The 22073-nt window shown below is 47.5% G+C and overlaps 1 protein-coding gene across 2 annotated transcripts in view; it reads left to right on the forward strand.

The window, feature by feature from the left end:
- Positions 1-19948, forward strand: part of Edar (ectodysplasin A receptor) — a 78012-nt gene extending 58064 nt beyond the window's left edge. Inside the window, exons 6-12 of one of the 2 annotated variants that reach the window (XM_060369518.1) lie at positions 6465-6551; positions 7880-8005; positions 8115-8192; positions 8442-8514; positions 10928-11087; positions 12340-12400; positions 14638-19948. In XM_060369518.1, the coding sequence (XP_060225501.1) occupies positions 6465-6551; positions 7880-8005; positions 8115-8192; positions 8442-8514; positions 10928-11087; positions 12340-12400; positions 14638-14960 (908 nt within the window). In that variant the 3' untranslated portion in view covers positions 14961-19948. The remainder of the gene's footprint in view (positions 1-6464; positions 6552-7879; positions 8006-8114; positions 8193-8441; positions 8515-10927; positions 11088-12339; positions 12401-14637) is intronic. The other variant, XM_021661748.2, reaches the window with a different exon arrangement.
- The last annotated feature ends 2125 nt before the right edge of the window (positions 19949-22073 follow it).

Below are 22073 nucleotides of genomic sequence, written 5' to 3' on the forward strand. Positions count from 1 at the left end.
CTGTGGAATCTGGGAGAAGAGCAGCTCTCTTCAGGGGCCCTCACACAGATACATACCTTTCCCTAAATGCCTGGCCAGTCAGAAGAGCATCCAACCGAGGGGAGCCCAGTAGCCCAGCAAAGGGCCTGAGTCCTAGAGATCTAAAGCAGTCAGTGCAGTTCTTCCCTCCCTCTACTTCCTACTTGCTTAACTGACAGCCAGATCCCAGGAGGGCCTCGTTGTAGGTTTTTATAATCCAGGAAGACAACCTCCAGTCTTGACTCCGAGGCCAGTCAGCTCCCGCTGGAGCCCTCTCAAGCCAGTGCGGGTATCTGTTTGCCCTGCCTGCAAGCCTGTGATAGCTATGGTAGGTAGAGCACTGCCTGGTCAGAGGCTCCCTCAGAATGTAAGGCAGCTCTACTCTACCCTTCTCTACTCTTTACCCAGGATGTATTGTGGCTGGAAAGACTGCTTATAACGATAGCCCAGTGAAAGTAGGAGACCCATACGCTGAGCATCCGAAGCCCCACCCAAGGAAAGCTGGGGACTGGGCCAAACCTCATCTGGCTGGTGGCCTAGGCTGCACCTCTTCCTGAAGGGTGGATTTCCTGGGCCATGCTGAACCAAGTTGTCATTCTTGGTACTGTGAGTCAAGGACCTGGGGCACATGGGGATGCAGCTACATGCCTGGTAGAGCTGGAGTGGGCAGGAGGCCAGGTGCAGGACAGCCAGTCCGGCTACATGCCTGAATCAGCATGATGTCCTCGGCAGGAAGGACAGGGGTCACTCTGCTCACTCACGAGACTGAGCCTGCACTGGCATTTTCTCTGAGCACTGGGGAGAGGAGTATGATTCTTATCACATTCCCATGAAATGCTGGAGGTAGCACACGTTTCCGGGCCTACCTCTGATTCAGTAGGTCTGGGGTCAGGGGGAGACATATTTTTATTAAGTCTGACATTTGAGTGAAGGTTAAAGGCCCCAGCTCCAGAACCTCTCTGCCTTTGTTAGAGTGTTTATCATGAGTGAATCCACATTAGAGTTCAAGGACATGGAAAGCCCCCCCCCCCCTTTTTTTTTTAAAGTAAACCAAAGAGCAAGATGTGCTTGAGTGAGAAGCTCTGTCTATGATTTCCTTTCCCCCATGCTGTCCTGAGAATGCAGGTACCGGGGCAGCTAAGTAGACAGGCCTGTGCTGTTTTGACAACTGGTGAGAGTTCTGTGTAGCGGGAGGCAGAACCCCAGGAATGGAGAATGGTGTGCCTCCACTCGGCTTCCATTGTGAGTTTCCAGCCCCGAGAAGTGATTTCCCTCTCCATACCTCAGTTTCCTCTGAGATCTTGTGGCCATGTCAGTGCTGGTGACATATCTCAGTGCAGTGGGCAGTGCATACAGCCCCGGCCCTGCATTCCCAACAGCTCATCTGGGACACAGGTTACAGGGGACAAGGACACAATGCAATGGACATACTGTGTTGTGCCTTTTTTATCTTCTGTCATTTTTCTTTTTATTTTTTTAATTACTTGCCAGTGGCTAAGACCCATGAGTTCAAAGACTGAACTGTGGCTTACAGCACTGTAGTGGTTTTGTTTGGCTCAGATGACTCCTCCATGAGCAGAAAGCCATGGCCTCCAAAAGCATGGACCCCATTGTTTCTGTAAAGTACTATCATACCAGAACATGCCACACAGCACCAAGGACATGGTAAGCAGCAGATTTCTGTAGAGCAGGTCTGGGCAGAAGCAACGTACTGCTCTCACTTCTACAGCTATGAGCCAAGGACTCCACCCACTGCTTGCAGATCCACCACCAGGGTGTGTGGCCAATGCCAGAGTTGAGGGGCACCTCCTTGACAACTCTAAGAACCAAATCACTCTTAAGAATCCAACCTGTTTACACTCTCTAGAGAATGCCAGCCAGCCTCTAATGCAGACTGGCACATTGATAAATTGTGTGGATTAGCAACTTCAAAGGCCCCTTCTATACCATCATCTCTTTGAACAGAGGTATAACTCCACTAAGCCTTGTGCTCACATCCCACTAAGTCCCTGAGGAAGGTGAGCTGAGCCCCAGCAGCCAGCCTGGGAATTCTTAGTGAAGTAGGCACATCTGTCCCCACCATCTTGTCTGGTAATGAACCTCGAGTAGAAATTTCTGCCCACTTTCTGGAATATCAGTTTTGGTTTTTGTTTTGTTTTGTTTACTTTAACCAGCTTTTATCAAACATTTCATCCTGCTCGTTTACAGCCAGGGTCCTATGGAGGCAAACATTCACCCACAGTTGACTGCCCAGAGATTGCTGTGGAGGACAAAATGACCGAGCGAGGGCACAGGATTGTATGGGGTATGCCCAGCTGCCAAACATTTTGCTAGTGCAGAGTCAGTCCACATTAGACCAAGTTCAACCTAATCCAGAAGAGTATGTGCGCAGGGAGCCTAGCATGCTGCTCTCGGGAGCGTGCACCGTGGCTGTGCCTCCATGACGGGCAATGCAGATTCTAAGGTGTCTTCTGGGCCCACCCACTTACCTTGTAAGATAGGATAGTTTGTAGAGCCATGGCTGGTGAAAGGTGTGCAGTGAAGAGCAGCAATAGCTGGTCTCTGGGCTGGCGATCTCCCTTTCCCTCTCCCCCTCTCTCTTTCTCTTCATCTCTCTCCCCCTTCTCTCTTTGAGTTTTGCCCAGCATGTGTCATGCACACTTTACTCAACATGATACAGTGTGTTCATAATATGCACACATCTATAATTCTGCTATGTGTTTTTCAAGGGCTTGGGATAATAGAGAGAAGGTGTTTGTCTCCTTTGGGGAATTTTCCAACCATTCTAGGGAACAACAGGAGGGTCCTGAACTCATTGCTAGGGACCAGACTCTGCCTCCCAAGGTCTGCAGGTGTCCTGATACTCATTCTCAAACCACACTCACTGCTGCTTCTAGGTGAGCCTTTGGGCCTGCCCTGCCCCAGTGTTGATGGTGATATATAATGATGGTGAGCTCAGCCTATCAGCCTGGGAATGGGCAGGGCTGGGAGTTGCTCTGCTCGTGTCACTCCTCCCTCATGGAGAAATGGGGGGCACTGAATTGGGGGTGAAAGACAGCCAATAAGATGCAGGTTGTTTTTTGTCGTTACTATACTCGGAGCAGTCCTATTGAATTTGTTTTTGTTTTTATAAAATACATTCCTTTCACCTGCTGAAACAGCTGTCTCTTAGAACATCTGGCACTCAGGCATTTATTTGCTGAGTCTTCTTAGCTCTCTGAAACAGCAGTTCCAGTCTCTCTTGCCAGCTCTGATTCTGAGAAGCCCATTGTCAGTCAGGCCAGGCCATGGGTTGCTGCCCTTCAGGACCTGCATGGCCTGCAGGCCTGGCTGAAATCATGCAATTCTGCTCCTTCTACATACAACATGGGCCTCGGCATCTGTTGCACCGTTCCTGAGGGAATGTCTACCTCCCTGCAGATTCTAGAAAGGGCCCTGAGGTCTACCACAGAGAAAGGGTGGGGTGGAGGACCTGAAGAATTTGGTAGCTGCAGGTGTTTGGCTTAGAGAGGTCCACTATTCTGCCATACCTCATCCCCACTTCCCCATTCTCAGATGTACTCAGCAGGGCATCCTTGGCTGGGGAGTACCTGGCAGCTCCACAGCCTGTGCAGCCTGGATGGTCCACGGATGGCAGCTAGAGTTCAGTTTGGGGAATGTCCGGGATAGTGGAGCAAGGCATAGCTGGTCCAAGCAGGTAGCATCGGGGGCTTGGGAAGACAAGCTTAACAAGCAGCAACCTGCACCAGTGTTTGGCGATGTCATGTAGCCATCCCTCCCGGGCACAGGGGCATTTCATAAGTCTGTATTCACCACGCTACCTTCATTGTTTCTTTCTAGACCATAGGCCTGGGTGTATTTGTGCCCTATCCCCAAGCCCTGTCACTGCCTTGGTCTGCAAGCCCTAGCAAGAAGGGACAAGAAAAGACAGAGATTGCTGGCGTCCACAGACACAGCCCTTGGGTTGTTTTATTTTTTTTTTCCCCTGCCTCTGCCCACATATCTTAAGCTCACTTGAGCCCCTTACCAAACCAACAGATCAGTTTCTTTTCAATGTCCTATTTGCTTTAGAGAAAGAAAATTAGATTCTATTCAAAGCTGGGTCAGGACAGTCCACCTGATGACATGTGATGGCTGTTTCCCAGCAAAGTGCAAATGGCAGGACCCTGGAGCTTGCCTTAGCTGGCTGGAGCAGCTGCCAACCTGCAGAGGACTTGGTGGGGTCTTCGAGCAGGGGTGGGCACAGCCTGCATGTCTGTCATTTGATAGGTGAGCAGGTGTACATAGCTATGTAGACAGGACGGCCACTGGGGACCCCCTCACCAGTTCCTCCCTAAGAGTTATCCCCGAAGATAAACTTTAAAAGCACAATGTAAGCTTGGGGCCTACAGGCCACAAGAAAGCTTCCGGTCTCCCCCAGAAAGAGGAGGAGACATCTTTTCCTCCCTGGGCAAGTGACTGTTCCCTTGGCCCACATCCTTAGTTCCATTTCTGTCTAATGCTGAGGGACAAGCTAGTCTCTGAGTACCTTGGCACCTCAGGGACACACAGAAATCCACCTCCAGCCTGTGCTGAGCCTGTGATGGCCTCTTCTACCGCCACACTGTTCACCTGGCCATCTGTCTATGTGTTGAACTAGAAATAAGGACAGAGACAGAAGTGTCTGCCTCTCTCCATAGGGTACATACTCAGAGAGGTTGTCAGCTAACTCAGCAGGCCGCACATTGCACTTCTGAGTGACTGGGCTCCTGGGCTGGCACAGGCCAGATGGTGGGAGGCCTTCCTCACAGCATCCCTGTGTTTCTCTCTGTGAGACTGCTGCTCCTGCTTACTCCTCACCGAAGCCTGGTGGCTCTGTGAGCTGACCCCAGTGCACCTTCCAGGCCAGTCCTCTTGGCTGGCTGGGAAGGGTTGCAAGGACATGACTTCAGGGAGGTTGGTGGCCCTGTCTGGACTCACTGCTACTTTTCAGAAGCAGAGGGTCATTTTGTAAACCTCTCCAGAGAGGAAAACCAGCAAGGACAAGAGAAAAAGAGAAGAAAATGTAATTCCCTTCTCCACCGCAGGCTGGTGTCACATCTGCAAGTGTTCTGCCTCTGCCACTGAGCTACAGTCCAACCCTGGTTGTTTTTTATCAACTGAAAAACTCATTTGACCTAAAGAAGGATACTTATCAGAAAAAACACATGCACTTGTGGTTTGTCTGGTTGCAAATCAGCTTCCATTTTTCTCCATGCTGAGTGACACTTTTTCTTTTTTCATTTTTTTATCTGTTTTTTTTGTTTTGTTTTGTTTTTTTTTTTTTTTGATTGCTTGTTAGGTTGTTTGGTTTTGTTTTTATATTTTTGAGACAGAGTTTCTCTATGTAGTATTGACTGGCCTGGAAGTCACTGTGAGGACCAGGCTGGCCTTGAACACTCAGAGATCTGCCTACCTCTGCCTCCCAGGGCTGGGATTAAAGGCAAGCACTACAATACCACTCGTGTGTGTGTGTGTGTGTGTGTGTGTGTGTGTGTGTGTGTGACAGAGAGAGAGAGAGAGAGAAGCATAGACAGAGACAGAGACAGAGAGAGACACTTTTATTTTCCTGTGGTAGGAGAGTAATGAGCCATGGCTAGGAGGGAGAGCAGGGCACATCCATTCTTAAATGTGTTGGCTGAAACTACCATAAAAACTTGTCTTCGGCTCAGAGTGCTGTACAGAGCTTGCCTGGCACCCATGAGGCCGGCACCACGGAATCTTAGAAAGAACCCCAGAGGAAATACATCAGAGCTGAGAATGTTACTGTGAGGCTCTACTGCCTCCTTCTGCTTCTTCCTTAGGATTCATTTTTTCAGATTTTTAGTAAGGAAGACATACTACTTTTTTTTAACTTGAAAAATTTTAAGAACATATTTTTGCTCTCCATAATTGAAAAAAATTAATCAAGGATTATACCCCCTAAAATGCTTTCCTAGATGTGTGCTGTCCTTCACACAGAGCACGCTGTTTGTCGCAGTTATAGCAAAACTGGGTGGATGAGGCAGAGCTGTCTTCTTGTTTAAAGAAAGAGAGCCCCTGTGGATGGAGATGGTTCGGTGGGAAGAGCGCTTGCTGCTCTCGAGGAGGGCTGCTGTTCACTTCCCAGCGACACACTGCTGGGCCTCAACCACCCGAAACTCCGGCTCCAGGCACTCAGGGCCCTCTTCTAGCCTTCCTAGGCACCTGCACACACATGGTGCACATACAGATCACACACACACACACACACACACAGATTTCTAATATGTCAGAACACTCTTTGGGGAACATTAAACACGCTAGGAAATGAAAGCACTTCCTCTCTGCCCTACTCCCTGCAATATGGTCTAGCACTCCAGACTGGCTCGCTTTGCCTTGATGTCTTGTTTTCCATCCTTGGAAGGTGAGGCTTCGCCAGATCTCTGAGGTTATCTGCTTCCTTGCAGGTGTGGGAGCCACTTCCGGGGTTTCTGCTCACTCCTCCAGCACTTCTGGTGGCAGCACCTCGTCCCCCTTCCAGCATGCTCACAAAGGTGAGGAGGGTGCTCAGCTGTGGGTCTGCTAGAACTCAGAGCGCTGAGAGTGAGGAGGGAGAGGGTCAGCTGTCAGCAATGAGGATGGCGCCCTTCCCTCTGTCACTTATCACATGATCACACTCAGAGCTTCAGCTGCAGGACCTTGGTGCAGAATTACTACTCCACTCCATGGGTGTCCTGTTTCTCCGCCAGCCACTGGCAGGGTTGGAAGTGAGTACTTAGACAGTCAGGAGCCAGTGTCAACAGTGTTTTACACTTTTAATACTTGTTTCCAATGACTGTTTCTTCTCCCTAGCTCATTGGAAATATGGTTGAGAGACACTCTTCCCCACCTGTGTTTCTCTAAAAGCAAGCCCTTCAGCTTGTCCCTTCTCTATGGTTTTAATGCCATCTGATTTTTAAGCATATTTGGGGTTGGGTCTCCATGAGGTGTGGGGCACCTTCAAGATCCCTCAAAGCATCATTGTACAGCTACATCCCGACACAAGAGATGAGGGCAGTGTGCAGACACTCCCAGTTCACTTCCTCCAGCGCCTGGGAACTGCACGCAACCAAGAATAGCAAGACCTACATCACCCATCCCCCTCTCCCTGTAGTCATGATGCACCAGATGATGTCAGGGGCCTGGACAGTCCCAGCAGGCTGTCAGCTCTGCACCCCCTTCAGATGGCCCAAAGCTCCAGATGCCTGCCACTGACTCTTTGGGTGACAAGACATTTGGACCCTGCTTCATGGGAACCAGGTGTCCTGTTTGGTTATTTTGGAGAATTTGAGGAAGGTTTCGGATAGTCCACATATCCAGAGCTGTATCAGGGAACCAAGCAAACAGCTCCAGGATAAGCAACAGCCAGGCAGAAGTGGAAACAGTTGGAATTGCTGGTTCAGTTCAGCCCTCTTTACCCTGAGGCTCTTGTTAATGTGCTGAAGATGAGGTGCAAGTAAAACCAAACCAGGAACCTAATCTCTAGCCCGAGGGGCAGCCTTTCACTTGGAAGAGCCTGAACTTGGACTATGCTGTCTCCAGCATTCATGCTCTTTCATCCTCCTTTCTCCCAGGATCTCAGAGTAGTAACGCAGAGTAAGCACCCAGGAATGACTTCTTGGTTTTGCATTCTGATCTTCCAACTCTAGTGTGTATGAGCCCACTTGACAGTGCAGGAGGAGCTGACGGGTGGTTCTGACCTAGCAGCCACACTTTGAGGGCCATGTTCATGGGCCAAGTATGATCCCTGGAAGCGTTCCTGTGACTGGGTCTTTGGGTGGGTGCTGTGGCTTGGAGGAAGGGCCTTCAAAGACATTTATCTTCCTCTCCTTGATGCCAGCAGAGCTCTCAAGCCAAGGACACCTGGCCACCGCCTTGATTATTGCCATGTCTACCATCTTTATCATGGCCATTGCCATCGTCCTCATCATCATGTTCTACATCGTGAAGACTAAGCCTTCAGCTCCAGGTGATATCCCCACACCCATGTCTCCATCCCAACACTCTGTCACCTTTCCTGAGAGAGCCAGGGAGCTCATGCCAACCTTTTTCTTTCTTTTTTTCTTTCTTTCTTCAAGCAGCCTGCTGTACCAGTCCCCCAGGAAAGAACGCAGAAACCCCAGTTAGCACACATGAGGAGAAGAAGGAGGCCCCAGGTCTGTACACACAGCCCATGCTGCCCCACCACAATGTCTAGTGTGAAGGTGGAGTATGTCCACCTTGTCCTCAAACCTGGCAGCCCAGTCTCTGGAACCATATCTGATTCCAGAACCCTTGGAGGGAGGTTCTGTCCCCAAGTGGGGACCTGGCCACCAGGGATATCTACTGAAAGGGAAACATGAAGGGAGATCCAAGTTCAGAGCTGCAAGCTAACTCTCACTTTCCCCCATCTTCCATTCCTACAGACAGTGTGGTGACTTTCCCTGAGAATGGTGAATTCCAGAAGTTGACAGCAACACCCACAAAGACGCCCAAGAGGTATGTGAAACAGGAACTCCCCTACACTCACTACTTGGTGGAATAGACCCAGTCCCCAGGACTGAATTACCAGCTGGGTAATATGTCCTTGAGCAGGCAGGCAAGCTGTATCAGTGGGTGCACTGGGTAGCTGGCGCCTGGCCTGGAGCTGTTCCAGGATTGTTGGAGAGCATCTTCTGCTGGAGAAGGAGGCAATATACACTAGCATTAAATTTCTGTTTCCTCGTTGACTACAGGAGCTGGTGTATGCTGGGGTAGGCATAGCACCTGCCTGCTACTCCCCACTTGCCTGCTCTCCCAGATGCCCCGAACATCTTCCTCCATCCTTCTCTTCAAACTGAGGAAAGAACATGAATGCCAGGATACATACACCCTGGTCAGGTTCCCATAGCTGCCAACTATGCTTAAAATGCTTTAAAACTAACAGTGCCAGGCCTAAGACGGGCCTTGACATATCAATAAAAGTAACAGGCTGATGCCATCCCCACTTCCACAACTGGACCAAGATCACACACTAGTGATCAACAGAGCTGGAATCAAAGTCTAGGCTGTCAACCATGAAGTATTAAGGCTTGGTGTAATAAGCCTCTGGGGGAAGAGATTTACCTGATGGTATTTTGGTATATTTTTTAAACACTGGGTCATAGAACTTGCCTCTGCTTTAAAATCAACTGAGGAGGGAAGTTGTTTCCTATTGTCCCCATTGAGTAGCCATTTGGACTTGGTCCTTGCAACTCCTCAGCACTGGCTCCCAGCTCCTGGCTCCTTCTGCTGTACCATGCACTGTGGCTTTACAGGCAAAAATGGGAAGAACCCCATCTATCCAATGCCATTCTTTGCAACTGGGGTGCAGAGTTACCAAGGGTTGCCAAGCCAAATGCCAGAAGAGCAGAATGCCAAACCATCCTTCCTGACCCAAGACAGGATCTTCCCACAACCCAAGAATTTCTGCCAAGTCCTTTCTACTTGAGGATAAGGACTCCAGCCACCTGGACTCCAGCTACCAGGCACTGAGGAAGGCCAGCCTAGTGCATTAGCCTATTTGAAAAACTCCCAACACAGGACTTAGTTCCCACAGTGCCTTAATTCTAACTGGTCATTGCTCAGACTCTGGGCAGTGGCACCCTGTCAGACATAGTGGCAAGGCTGAGGCAGGGCTCTCTCTAGGTATGGTGCCATCCCATTCGGTCCCAGCTTGGCCCTTCCATCCTTTCAGGACTTTTTGTTCCTGAAATAGGAAAACAGGGTGGTGAACAGGCAAGAATGTGGCCTATGGCTTGAGTTTCTCCTGAGGAGAAAATTTGTAGACAGTAGTTGGGGAAATATATACTCTTTGCATACGTAAATATTAAGCTTTTGCTCTAAAGACAAGGTCATGAGCCGTTGTCCCTACAAGCAGCTCTTGGATCTTGGAAATGTGATTTGGGGGCTATGTGGTGATCTTTGGGAATGCCACGAGGTGACCTACAGGGATACAGTCATGCATTTCCATGTGCCTGCCAGTCAGTGATGGGGACAGGCCAGCTACCTCCCTCTTAGGTCCTCAAGCACAATGACAAAGGGGCTCTGTTAGACTGTTTCATAACATTTTTTTTTCTTTTATTTTTTTCTTTGTTCTGCCTCCAGGGCAGTGTTTGCATGTGGTCTTTCACTGCTAACAGTAATACTCAAATAGACAGTGTGGCAAATATAATCCCTTTCTCTCAAGTTCTTTAGCCAAAGCAAGAAAATTAGCAGAATGCTTTGCGAAAAGAATATACTTTTACTTTGAATGATGATTTGAGGGTGTAAGCTCTAACCCACAGATGCCAGGTCCCGTGTGACCTGAGCAATCAGCAGGGTGCAGCACATGAGGCTAGTGTGTGTGATCACCATCCTGTCCACAGCTGGGGCCTCTCTGCAGCTCCTACAAGGTGTCACATCAAGCCACGGGTCAAGAGGGCTTTCCCAACCTGCACTTTTTGTGTGTTCTTGGTTACTCTAGAAACCCCGGATGGATTGAGTTTCAGCCGTCTGACCTAGTAATGGTTGAACTTGTCTTGCTGGGGTTCAGTGCAGGAATCTAGAACACGCTCAGTGAATCTTCACCAAGCACCCGTGGTGTCAGACAGTGTAGAAAGATGTGCATGTGCAGCCCTAACCACTGCTTCCTGGGAGTCTCATGTAGACATCTACAGGCATCTACAGCCCCAGACATCACAGTCCCAGAACTGCTTGTGTATCAGGGAATAAGATGTGCCTTTCTCGCTCATGTCCTCTTACCTAGAGCTCACGAGGTGTAGAAAGTGCTCAAGGAACAAGACATTGTCCAGTGCTGCCCATACCCAGCTAACAAGATTAGTGCCGAGGTAGCTCATCAGGGTTGCAGTTTCCCGGCTTCACTGACAGGTACTCTCTCTGCTTATTTCCTCAGTGAGAACGATGCCTCCTCTGAGAACGAGCAGTTGCTGAGTCGCAGTGTGGACAGTGATGAGGAGCCAGCCCCAGACAAGCAGGGGTCCCCAGAGCTATGCCTGCTGTCACTGGTTCACCTGGCCAGGGAGAAGTCTGCAGCCAGTAACAAGTCTGCTGGGGTGAGGCTTTGGCAGCATGGCCTATGGTACACTGGTGCAGTGATTTACAGCCATCAGACAAGAGTCCTCATACTCAATATGCTGCTTAGGACACTTTCTTAGCTAGGATGCTAAGCAAAGCAACAGGTCAAAAAAAGAAAGAAAAAGAAGAAATTTATCTTAAATATATTGCTTATAGACAAAGAGAAAATTAAAAAAATCTTCACAAACATACTATGCATATTCAAGCAGTTATACTTGCATATGCACACACACACACACACACACACACACACACATCTGTGTGTATTTGTGGGTTCTCAATCCATGAGTCCATTTAGCAGAGCTAAAGAGAAAACTGTGTTAAATATGTGTTCCTTATTCCCATGAATCCCTAAACCATGCATAACACTTCATGTGTTAGTTAGAAATAATTTGAAGAAGATTTAAAGTATATGGGATGATGTGAATAGGACCTATGCAAATAGACATTTTACCTAGTAGTCGTAAGCACAGGCATTGATATCCTAAAAGGTGCTAGAACCAAGGAATGATATTATATATGTAAACACATGTGTGTGTGCACACACACATATACTTATATAGCAACAGACCCACTGGCACAAATTCTCCAGAGGGTTTTTATCCATAAAGCAGGCTTTGGAATGTCTATGGCACAGGGTGTGCTCTGAGGCTCTGGTATACATTCCTTCTTTAGTCTGTGCCTCAGGCAGCCCTGCCAAACCATGTGTCAACATTGTTGGTAGTAAAGAAAACCCCCAGAGATCCTGGATCTGGCCTGCTCCCGCATTCTAGGTGCAGTGATCGAAGATCCTGGAGTCTGTGCTGCCCACCACAGTCATGGGTCTTTTCACCCAGGGCCACTCGTTGCCTATCATTGCCCTGAGCTTTCTGCCCCGGGAGAGAGAGGCTTCCATAGCTCTGCTAGCTCCTGCGTGAATGGCTGCCCAGGTGGCCATCTGGGGTCCTCATTGCCATTCTTCTAAACACACCAATGACAGCGCTAATGGTGTGTCCTTTTTAAGACAATTAGCAGCCCTGGTGTGCACAATTAGCATGCACAGGGAGTGTTTCCATAAAACCCTCGGGACATTCTCCCTCCTGGTATGTTTGGTTGCTTCCACCTAAGACCTGGGCACAGCAAGTATGCTGAAGCATCACGGCCAAGCCAGGGCAGAGGGGAGGATTTGGGGCTTTGATGCTGACTTCCCCCTTTCTGAAGATGAACATTCTCTTCATTGTTCATTTATAGATCCAAAGCCGAAGGAAAAAGATCTTGGATGTGTATGCCAACGTGTGTGGTGTTGTTGAAGGTAAGGAGTCATCAGAGATGGAGGTGTGGTAGACACCTTTAATCCCACAGCCGGGTGTGGTGTGGCAGACCTGTAAGTGCATATCCCAGCACCTGGGACAGAGGCAGGGGGATCTCTGAGCCTGAGGCCAGCCTGGCCTACATAGTGAGTTCCAGGATTGCCAGGGCTATGTAGGGAGGCTCTGTCTTAAACTGTCTTAACAAACAAACAAAGAGCCATCCAGGGCACTCTTCCCTGAGATGATACCCCCTCAATGCTGGGCATGGAAACGGCTGTGTGAAGAATTGAGGACAGCTATATACATTTGGTGAATGTTGTCAGGCCCCCATCAGAATGGCCAAGTGAACTGACTTCTGATGTGGAGGGAAAGAAAATTTGATTCCTGGTTTAGACTGAAGCACTGCATAGTGTTTCACTTGCAGGACAAGAGCCAGCCCAGTGTGCTGACACAGTGCCACATGGGGACAGAGCAATGGGGCCCCATAGCTCCTGTGCCTGTTTCTATACTGGTATTGCCACCAGGGAAATAACCCATGGCACCCTGTAGTAAGGGCCAATGGGTACACATTCTAAGAAACACATAGGTATAGGATTTTGTCCTGTGTCAATATCAGGTGTACAAACACAAACTAGGATGGTCACAACATCAGTAGGTACACCTGTGGCGCCAGAGTTTCCTGTCAATGACAGAAACATCATCATGCAGGGTATGGCTGTACCTAGAGGGTGTTATCTACTGTCTTGAGCTCCACAAGACACACTGAAGTGGCCATAGAGGGCTTATCCCTCCTTCCAGAACAAGCACATGAGCTGCAAGGTCAGACTGCCTTCAGCAGGCAAGTGAGGAAGAGATCACAGGACAAGAGCCATAGACATTCCAGTCTGTAATTCCCCTGTTATGAAATCCAGGCCCTAAATTAACTTCTATTCACCCTGGAAATAAGCCCCACACTGCTTATGTCAAGGGACTTCCCTTCCTCCTTCCTTGCTGGCATCTCTCCACACACCTCTGGTCTGGCTGAACCATGGGCCTGAAGAGAGTCACATGCTGCCAGTCAGGTCCCATGTGGGAGAAGTGCAGGTCCTAAGCTGGGGCAGGCCGGTTAGATGCTCTGTTTGGCCAGAAGTAACCACTGAGCAGCAATTCCAGGGCCAAGAATTCTTCTTGGCTGCCTTCTAAAACATGGCATGGCTCCATTAGTACATGCCTGGTCAGACTGCTCAGTCAAGCTTGGCATGGTGGCTGCCCAGAAGAATACGGTCTAGGAGCTACATTCCAGCAGCCCAAAAGCTCTTCTCTGTTCCAAAGAATGTCTTGGCTTTTGAAAGACCAAACCCACAGGACTGTGACTTTCTAATTAATTTAAAACTTCAACCATAAGAAGAGCCCTCCAGTGGGTCCTGTATGGTGGAAGCTTCAAGCCTATGCCCTCAGGTGCCCCTTGATAGCCTAGGCATGTGTGCCTCCTAATGCCACAGTAGTAAGACACAGCCAAGGCTGAGTTCTTAAGGCCAGGATGGCTTGGCTCCCAAGACCATTAGAGTCACATGAAGACCTTAACACTCACTCTCACTGCCTACCCAGCCTGCCCAGCTTCCTCCAGAGCCTAATGTGGTTAGCATGGCACCAAAGCCATTCAGCTTTTTGAAAGGCAGTTTTATTGACGTACTCTTCCTGCTCACTCCCTGCCCCTGACAGGTTTCTTTGTAGCCCTGGCTACAGTGTCCTGGAACTCACTCTGTAGTCTGGGTAGACTTTGGAAATGTCTGCATAGACAATCATATCCACACACAAGGACAGTTTTATTGCTTCCTTTCTAATCTGTGTGTGCTTTTTTTTTTTTTTCTGGCTTCATTACTTTGGCATGTTGTCACATATAAGGACTGTGAGCAGAGCCCTGGTCTTGATCCTAGGCAAACTTATTCAGCTTTTACCAATAAGCACAGTGCTTACATAAAAGTCACACTAACTTTTGAATACAGAACCAGAATTGTGTCCCTAGAATAAGTGTCACTTATCATAGTAAATTGTCGTATTGTTGAATCCTCTTTGTTAAGCATATTGGACTTGGCCTACTTTCGGTACCAGACTGGAAAATATTTCCTTCTTTCCTATTTTCTGGAAGAGACTATTTAGAACTAATGTTAATTCTTTTTTAAACACTCGGTAGATGTTTAGAATTGATCTCCCACTGACTTTCACGTGTGACATGTAACTGTGACCACTCTTCTCTCAGGTCTCAGCCCCACAGAGCTGCCATTTGACTGCCTTGAGAAGACAAGCCGAATGCTCAGCTCCACGTACAACTCTGAGAAAGCGGTCGTGAAAACATGGCGCCACCTTGCCGAGAGCTTTGGACTGAAGAGGGATGAGATTGGGGGTATGACCGATGGCATGCAGCTTTTTGACCGAATCAGCACTGCGGGCTACAGCATCCCAGAGCTGCTCACCAAGCTGGTGCAGATAGAGCGGCTGGACGCTGTGGAGTCCTTGTGTGCAGACATACTGGAGTGGGCCGGGGTTGTGCCACCTGCCTCCCCACCCCAAGCTGCATCCTGAGGAGTGTGCCTTGGGCTGTCCTCCCTGGGACCAGCTGGGGATCCAATGAGGCCACTGCAGCTGTGGATGATGCCATCAGACTGCCAAAACTCAAGGCTTATGCTGGTGGGTCACTGTCTTCTTTGGGCTGCACTAAGAGCCCTTCGAGCTCAGATGAACCAAACCATGCGGGGATGACACAGGTGAAGGATTTGATCCTGTCTTTTGAGGAGGCACTCGGGAGCCAGAGGGCATGGTACAGACCGTGTCACCAGAGCATCACACAGGCTAAATGAAGGGATGCTAGGAAAACATAGCAAAAGTTCTAAGAAGGGTGATGGCATCTCTCATGGAGTTAAAAATGGGGGCATCCGAATGAAGAAAATAGCTTGAAGGTTTTAGTAAAATGATTACAGCATACAGACATCCCACTTCCTGCATTGTTTCAGACTGAGCAGTTTGTTGGTGTATGGAAGTCAGAGGTAACTTGACCTGTGTTTGCAGTCACTGACACACAAGGCATGTCTGCCCAGTGAAAAATGTGGACAGATATGGCCTCCAGCGCCACTTCCAGACACAACAGCTACAATGTGTCAGGCTGGCTTTGCTTCATATTAGGTGTGTGTTCTCTCTAGATAGGGAAATGATGACTAAGAGTTTGACCATGCCTGAGTCTAGATTTCAGGAGTAGCCAAGATTCATGGATAAGGCTTTGTGAGTTCAAGCACAGCATCCTGCCCAGTGAGGTATGGTAGAGCCTGAGGTACAGTACAGAGCTGGGGCCTGGAGTCCTGGGGGAGTCATCCAAGGTGGCTGTTGTCTCTTCCCCTAGATTTAGCTTCTCTTCTGCAAATGAGAGGTTGGTCTTCATGTCTGTAGCAAGGAGAGTCAAGGGTCAGGTAAGCAAAAGAAAATGGAGGCAAGAAAGGAGAGGCCACAGGAGCCTCCATGTGGTAGATACAGTGTGGGCAGCCACACAAAAAGGGAGTAAAAGGGAAACTCACAGCTGCAATTCTCATGTAAGGGCAACTGTAGTGTTGACAGCATTTACAGAGCTAATAAACGGGCATTGTTCTTGGCAGATTCTCTTACTACACCTGAAACTGCCAAGAAATGGGAAGCCAAGGGAGCTTTCCCGCCAGGGGGTTAATTCAGAGCTGGCTGCTGCACTCCCTTCTGAAGCACTGGCTGTAGTGATTGTTAAATTACAGTAAAGCCTCTGGTTTAGAAGGCTGCGGACTTTTTAAATTACAAGTCATATGACTGAACAAAAGCCTTTTGGGGAAATCAGTTGTGTGTTTAAAACCATCAAGCAATTTCCCACCACTGAATATAGACCATACTGTGAGAGGACCATAATAGGTCCTGGATATGTAATATGATCATTTTACTGTGTCTGTTTGTGCTGGTGTTTTAGAAGGTACTTGCTATATCCCGCAAGTTAAATGGTCTGCTTAATTACCCTTTTAATTCTTCCTTGAGAGCCTGTGGCTCCTTACCCCTCAGTAATGATGTTGAGCTTGCCCTTAATTGGACTGTAAACGTCATCTGTGATGAGTGAGCAGGTCTAGGATAGCAGGCTCCTCTCCAGCTGTCACTCTGGCGAAGAATGCAGCTGCAGTCAGCAGTGTAGGCTGGCCTCTGTTCGCCCTATTAGATTTCAAGGCTTGAGGGCAGCCAGCATCCAGATCATTTCATCGACTCCCAGCTTGCTGGTTTAGGGAAGCTAGTCCTTTGTCGTTTATTTCGACAATAAATCCAGGAAGGGTTTGTTTCAATGAGCTTTGCCTGTGCTGTAGAATTCCCAACCAACAATGCCATGATTCTTACTGACCAATGCTCGATAAAATTCTATGCTGCCATTTTTGTCTGGAGACTGTCATTATTTTTCAGAAAAGGTATTTAGTACACACCCAGGCTAGGTCTGAGGTCCTTAGACAGTAAAGTTTTAATTGTGAATATTTTATATAATTCTGTTTATATAATTTATTATATTTTTATAAGCTCAATAAACATGTTAATAAAAAGAAGACGTACAGACTGGCACCGTGTGAACCCTTATTGAGTGCTGCAGTGGGAGTGGAGAAATGAGTACTCCTGGTCATTGTACTGTGTATGATGAGACTACGGAATTGTGGCCATCCATGAATGAACAATCTAAAATGTTAGAGCATGGAGGTGCTCGCGAACAGCGACAGGCATATATGGGGAACATGCAAAAACATGGAACACTCTTTTCCATGTCGCCACCATTAGTTATAAACAGTGTTACCAACCCCAAATTACTATGTCTTAGAACATAGTCATTTCTCACTGTAGCTTTTGAGTTAGTAAGGACCAGCGGAGTCTACTTGACTGGGCTGTGTTCAGGCCTCTACCTGCTAGACAACCTTGACTAGGGCAGCTCTGTTCCATCATCCTTTATCCTCCTCCACAAACCCGCTGGAGAGCCTGAGCTGGCATGATGCTCATCATGGCAATGCCAGAAGCCAGGAAGGAGAATGGAGGCCATCTGAGGGTTTGGGTTTAGAACTGACCTCCTGTCATTTCTGGCTCATCCTATCGACAAAGCAAACCAAGTGGCCAGACCCAGAGGCAAGAGTAAGAAAGGAGACCACCCCAGTGCACTAAGGTGGGAACAAATAACAAGCGCCATGGGGAGTAAGACAGTGTGTTAATCGGCCACCAGTGCTGAAGAGCAGCAAGCATCATCTTAGTATCCAGAGAATTGGAGAACTGCTGAACGCAAGGGAACAAAACTTATCTGGTGTCTGAATGGTTTGTTTCCCTTAGAAGCTGTTTAACTTTTAAATGTGGAGATAAGAAGGTGAAAATGGGAAGAGAGGACTAAACCTATGTGACTGAACATGAACATCAAACATCCTGGAAAAACCTCTCGGTTCCAAGGAGAGGGCTGCTGGTGCTCCTGTGTGCATCTTCTGTTGTGCGTGATTCAAGAGACCCCAAAAGACCACTAGGAGTCCGTTGCAAATCACATGAGGATCTTTATTCAAGCTTAAGCTAGGGCTGCCAATCTTCCCTGACATAGCAGGTCACAAAGTGAGGCCCCGAGTCTCACGGGGACAGAATTTTTAAAAGGAAAAATGGCAAGAGGGGGAATTCCAAGCCTTAGAGTTACAGAGAAGGGTAAGTTTTGGGTAGGGGGATTCAGCAATCGAGATGACCTTTAGGCTAACTGTTCCAAGCCACCTGGCCAAACTGACAGATATCTAAGATATCTGTATGATAACCTGTTGGCTGGAGTGGAGGACCCACTAACACATTCATATACATTCTGTGGTATCCATGACAGCCTGCAGGGTGGAGGGCCATGTGGCCCTTCTTGGAACCCAAATGTGGGGTCAAGTCACTCCAAGGTCAGTCAATTTAAGGTAGAGTCTGAGAAACAAAATGGAGCCACCCCTGCCACCCTCAGTTCCTCCACTTTCCATCACTGGCACGGCTTACCTTTTGATTAGGAACAGTCCTCTTCTGACAGCAATGGTGAGCTTCTTCTCTATGCCTCAGTTTCTTCTTTGCACACACACAGTAATAATATGTTTTTTGGGGGACTGTGATTATAGTGAACATTTATTATTACACAGCACTTCCCCTGGCAGGTAATAATAAATAATAAATGTTCACTATAATCACAGCATTATTAGCCATCTTTCAGGCTACGGAAACTAATAAGCTTACTGCAAAGTTTTCTAAGTAGGATTTGGTTAACAAATATTATTGAATGACTTGCTACAATCACTACCAGGAGCATTAGTCTCTGTGTAGGATACAAGGAAAGAGGAAGTCCGCTTGACTCTTGGCACACAGATTCTTAACTCCCTGAGAAGTTGCAGCCTTTTCACAGAAGACTCTCTGTCTCCATACCCTGTAGGCCCTAGGTCATGTCATCCACTGCATGAAAGGTACAAGACTCCTACTTTGGTCTTTAAGTCCATTTTCCAAATGCCAGAGACAATTGCTGTGAACTAACCTGACCTCTAAGAACAAACCAAGCATCCTATGGTTCATTTGCAATTCAAAATTCAGTGTACAGCATGGATAAAAGAGTCCTTCAAAGTTGCAGTACACCAAACAAATGTACTTATATATTCCAGAATTCAAGTTCAAGCTGCCATTAGCTTAAAACCTAAAGGTCAGTGCCATGGTGTGTGAATGTATCTTTAACTTTATTTGTACCTTATACGGTCCTTCTTCAGGAAGGGGCACTTTACACAATCAAGACATGCCACAATCAATATGGGCAGGGTAGTTCATTGAGTAGGGATGAGTCTAGGAAGACCTGGTCTTCAGATAAGAAGGAAGCACACAGACCCAGGGATGGAAGAGGCAGGTGTGCCACTCCACCTGCTCCCTTAACATCTCATCATCTCAAGGTTACTAGGTCTTACTCAGATAACCTGTATTGTGTAATCCAAATGCTGATTTTTATAAACACCCCTCTCTCTCACTCTCCCCCCCCATCTGGTTGCAAACTTTATTCCAAGAAGCTCCTGTCTCAATGTTGTGTAAACACTATTCCTCAATTGTCCCCTGATAATGCCAATAAAACAGCTTACGCCCAATCACTGAGCAGGAGAGAGAAAAGGGCTGGACTTCCTGCCAGTCAGGGGTAAGAGGAGTTGGAGGAAGAAGTAGGGGATTCAGCTATGGGCTGATATCCAGGAAGCTCAGCAGGGGAAGACACAAAGTGCAAGTACCTCTGAGCTATGGGCTGGGAGGAGCCAGATTAACTTAGAGGGCTAAGAATAGAGTTAATACTACTTAGGACTGTGCTGTAAAGCTTGTTAAAATAATGTAATAGAGTCTCAATTAGTTGGGTGATAGCTAGGTTAAAAGAGAAACTAAGAGAAACAGTTTTATAAAAATAACTGTAATACCACCCCACTGTTACCGCTCCGTATTTGTTTTATTAAATAGGGGAATTTATCAATATAACAGAACACGGACCTGTTCTGACTCCTGAGGGACTGTACTTGCAGGCATGGCTGTAGGACCTAGGTCTTGAGCACTGCAGCTGTGTGGACCTGCTACACAGTGCCAGACCTCATTACCTAGCTACTTGCAGGAAAACCATGCTGTGTTCTCAGAAGCAACCCAGCCTACCCGAAGCCTCTGTCTGCATGTTCCTGGTCCTTACCCTTTTTCATAGTACACACCTTAGAGATGTACAGATCTGCCCCAAATTAAACTTAACTTCTGCCAAGTTCCCATGAATGCAACTTCCCAGACTCATAGTCAGTGACCACATTTGCAGTTCTGCTCCCAACCTCCCCTAGGCGGGAAGTTAGCCCCCAAATGGGTGCCAGGCCACTAACTGTTGTTCAGTCCCTGCGCCTGGTACCTTTTGTATGAAGGCATTCACTAATCAGTCTATTTCACCAAAAAGTCTCTACTCACAGCCTCTTCACTTAAGTAACCATGGGATTCCAAGTAAGTGCACAACATTACAGATTTGGTTTCTCTGTGTTGTTCTTGTTGTTGTTTTTTCCACTTAACACGATTTCAGTCAGTTTTCTCCATGTATCCAGACAATTGTCATTTTATTATGCTAACTTTTGTGGAATATGTTAAGTGGATTATTAAACTTCAGATATGTAGTAAGTTATCGGGAATTTTTGCTATTGGAAATTTTTATAGATATAAATTACATTGCTTTAAACACCACAAATACTTTCAATATATATTCCTTATTTGAAATTATTTACTTAAGCCAAGCAAGTCCTACAAACACAGAAGCCTGGCTAATAGTTACATATATTCTATTACATTTTCATGACAAATGGAGTTTACAGAACCTTATTTTAAGGTAAATACTTAAAAGATGATCATTAGCATTAACTTCTGGGTAATAAGGTAGATTAATATCTGCTCTGTACCACCATATAAAAGGCAAGAGTTAGAATCAAAAAGCCCTGTTCCTATAAAGAAAGAGCTAAAACAAGAGAAACAAGCATAGCTGAGATTTTTCTCCACCAAGAAGCAGGAAGGCCGGAGTCCAGCTGTACGTGGTGCTCCAACCCCTGCCAGGTGGGGACAGCTTGTCGCCTCAAACAGGGAGAATGTCATGCCACTCATGACAGCATGGGGTGTGGTGGCTACGGAGTGCAAGAGACCATTGATCGAAGAAGGATGTGGTGTAAGGGCAGAGTTGGGGTCTGGAGATAGCAGCCGGATAAGGCCATACTCCAGCTCACCCAAACAAGCTACAGGGATCCTGAGACGTGCCATGCCAAGGTTGGTGTAGCCTCCTGAAGAGGCCTCTGGGAACAGTGGCAGACACAGATAGGTAGACCTTGCATACCCCACAGGGACTCAGTCACAGAGAACCTCAGATGGGATCCCTGTGCATCCCAGACAAGCTATAATTGAGGGCAGGGGACTCACCTCTGGCAGGAAGTGGACTGAACTGGCCTGAGTAACTAGGACAGGTAGCCACCACTGCCACTTATAGATGATAGAAAAGACAACTGAATGCAAGGGGAACCACGTCATCCCAACAAGGGAGCAGTACTGATGGCCAATATGCCTTCAGTTTCTTCTTGCACATGGTAAATTTTCTGTGTAATACATGAATTTTTTTGCTCAGCTCCTGATTTTGTATCTCATACAAACACACTTCTCTGGCTGTCCTGCTCACTGTACTACTGCTCTACAATACCCCTACCATCATCCTGCTAACCCTTACGTTTCTCATTGCACTTCGTGAATACCGATACCTTGTTTTTATTAAATTTTTATTTTTTTATATTAATTACAGTTTATTCATTTTGTATTCCAGCTGTAGCCCCCTCCCCCATTCCCTCCCAATCCCACCCTCCCTCCCTCCCTCATCTCCTCCCTGTCCCTCTCTAAGTCCACTGATAGGGGAGGTCCTCTTCCCCTTTCATCTGACCCTAGCTTATCAGGTCTCATCAAGACAGGCTGCAATACCTTTAACTAAAAAAAAAAAAAAATTTCTTTGTTCTTTTGTTTATCTTTGAGACAGGGTCTTATTATGTAGCCATAGTTGGCCTGCATCTCACATTTGGAGACCAGGTTGGCCTCACATTCACAGATCAAAAGTGTGTGCCACCACTCTAGCCTGACTCTCACAATGAATAAAGTGTAATTGAT

Source organism: Meriones unguiculatus, chromosome 16, assembly GCF_030254825.1.
Source record: "Meriones unguiculatus strain TT.TT164.6M chromosome 16, Bangor_MerUng_6.1, whole genome shotgun sequence".
Taxonomy (NCBI): domain Eukaryota; kingdom Metazoa; phylum Chordata; class Mammalia; order Rodentia; family Muridae; genus Meriones; species Meriones unguiculatus.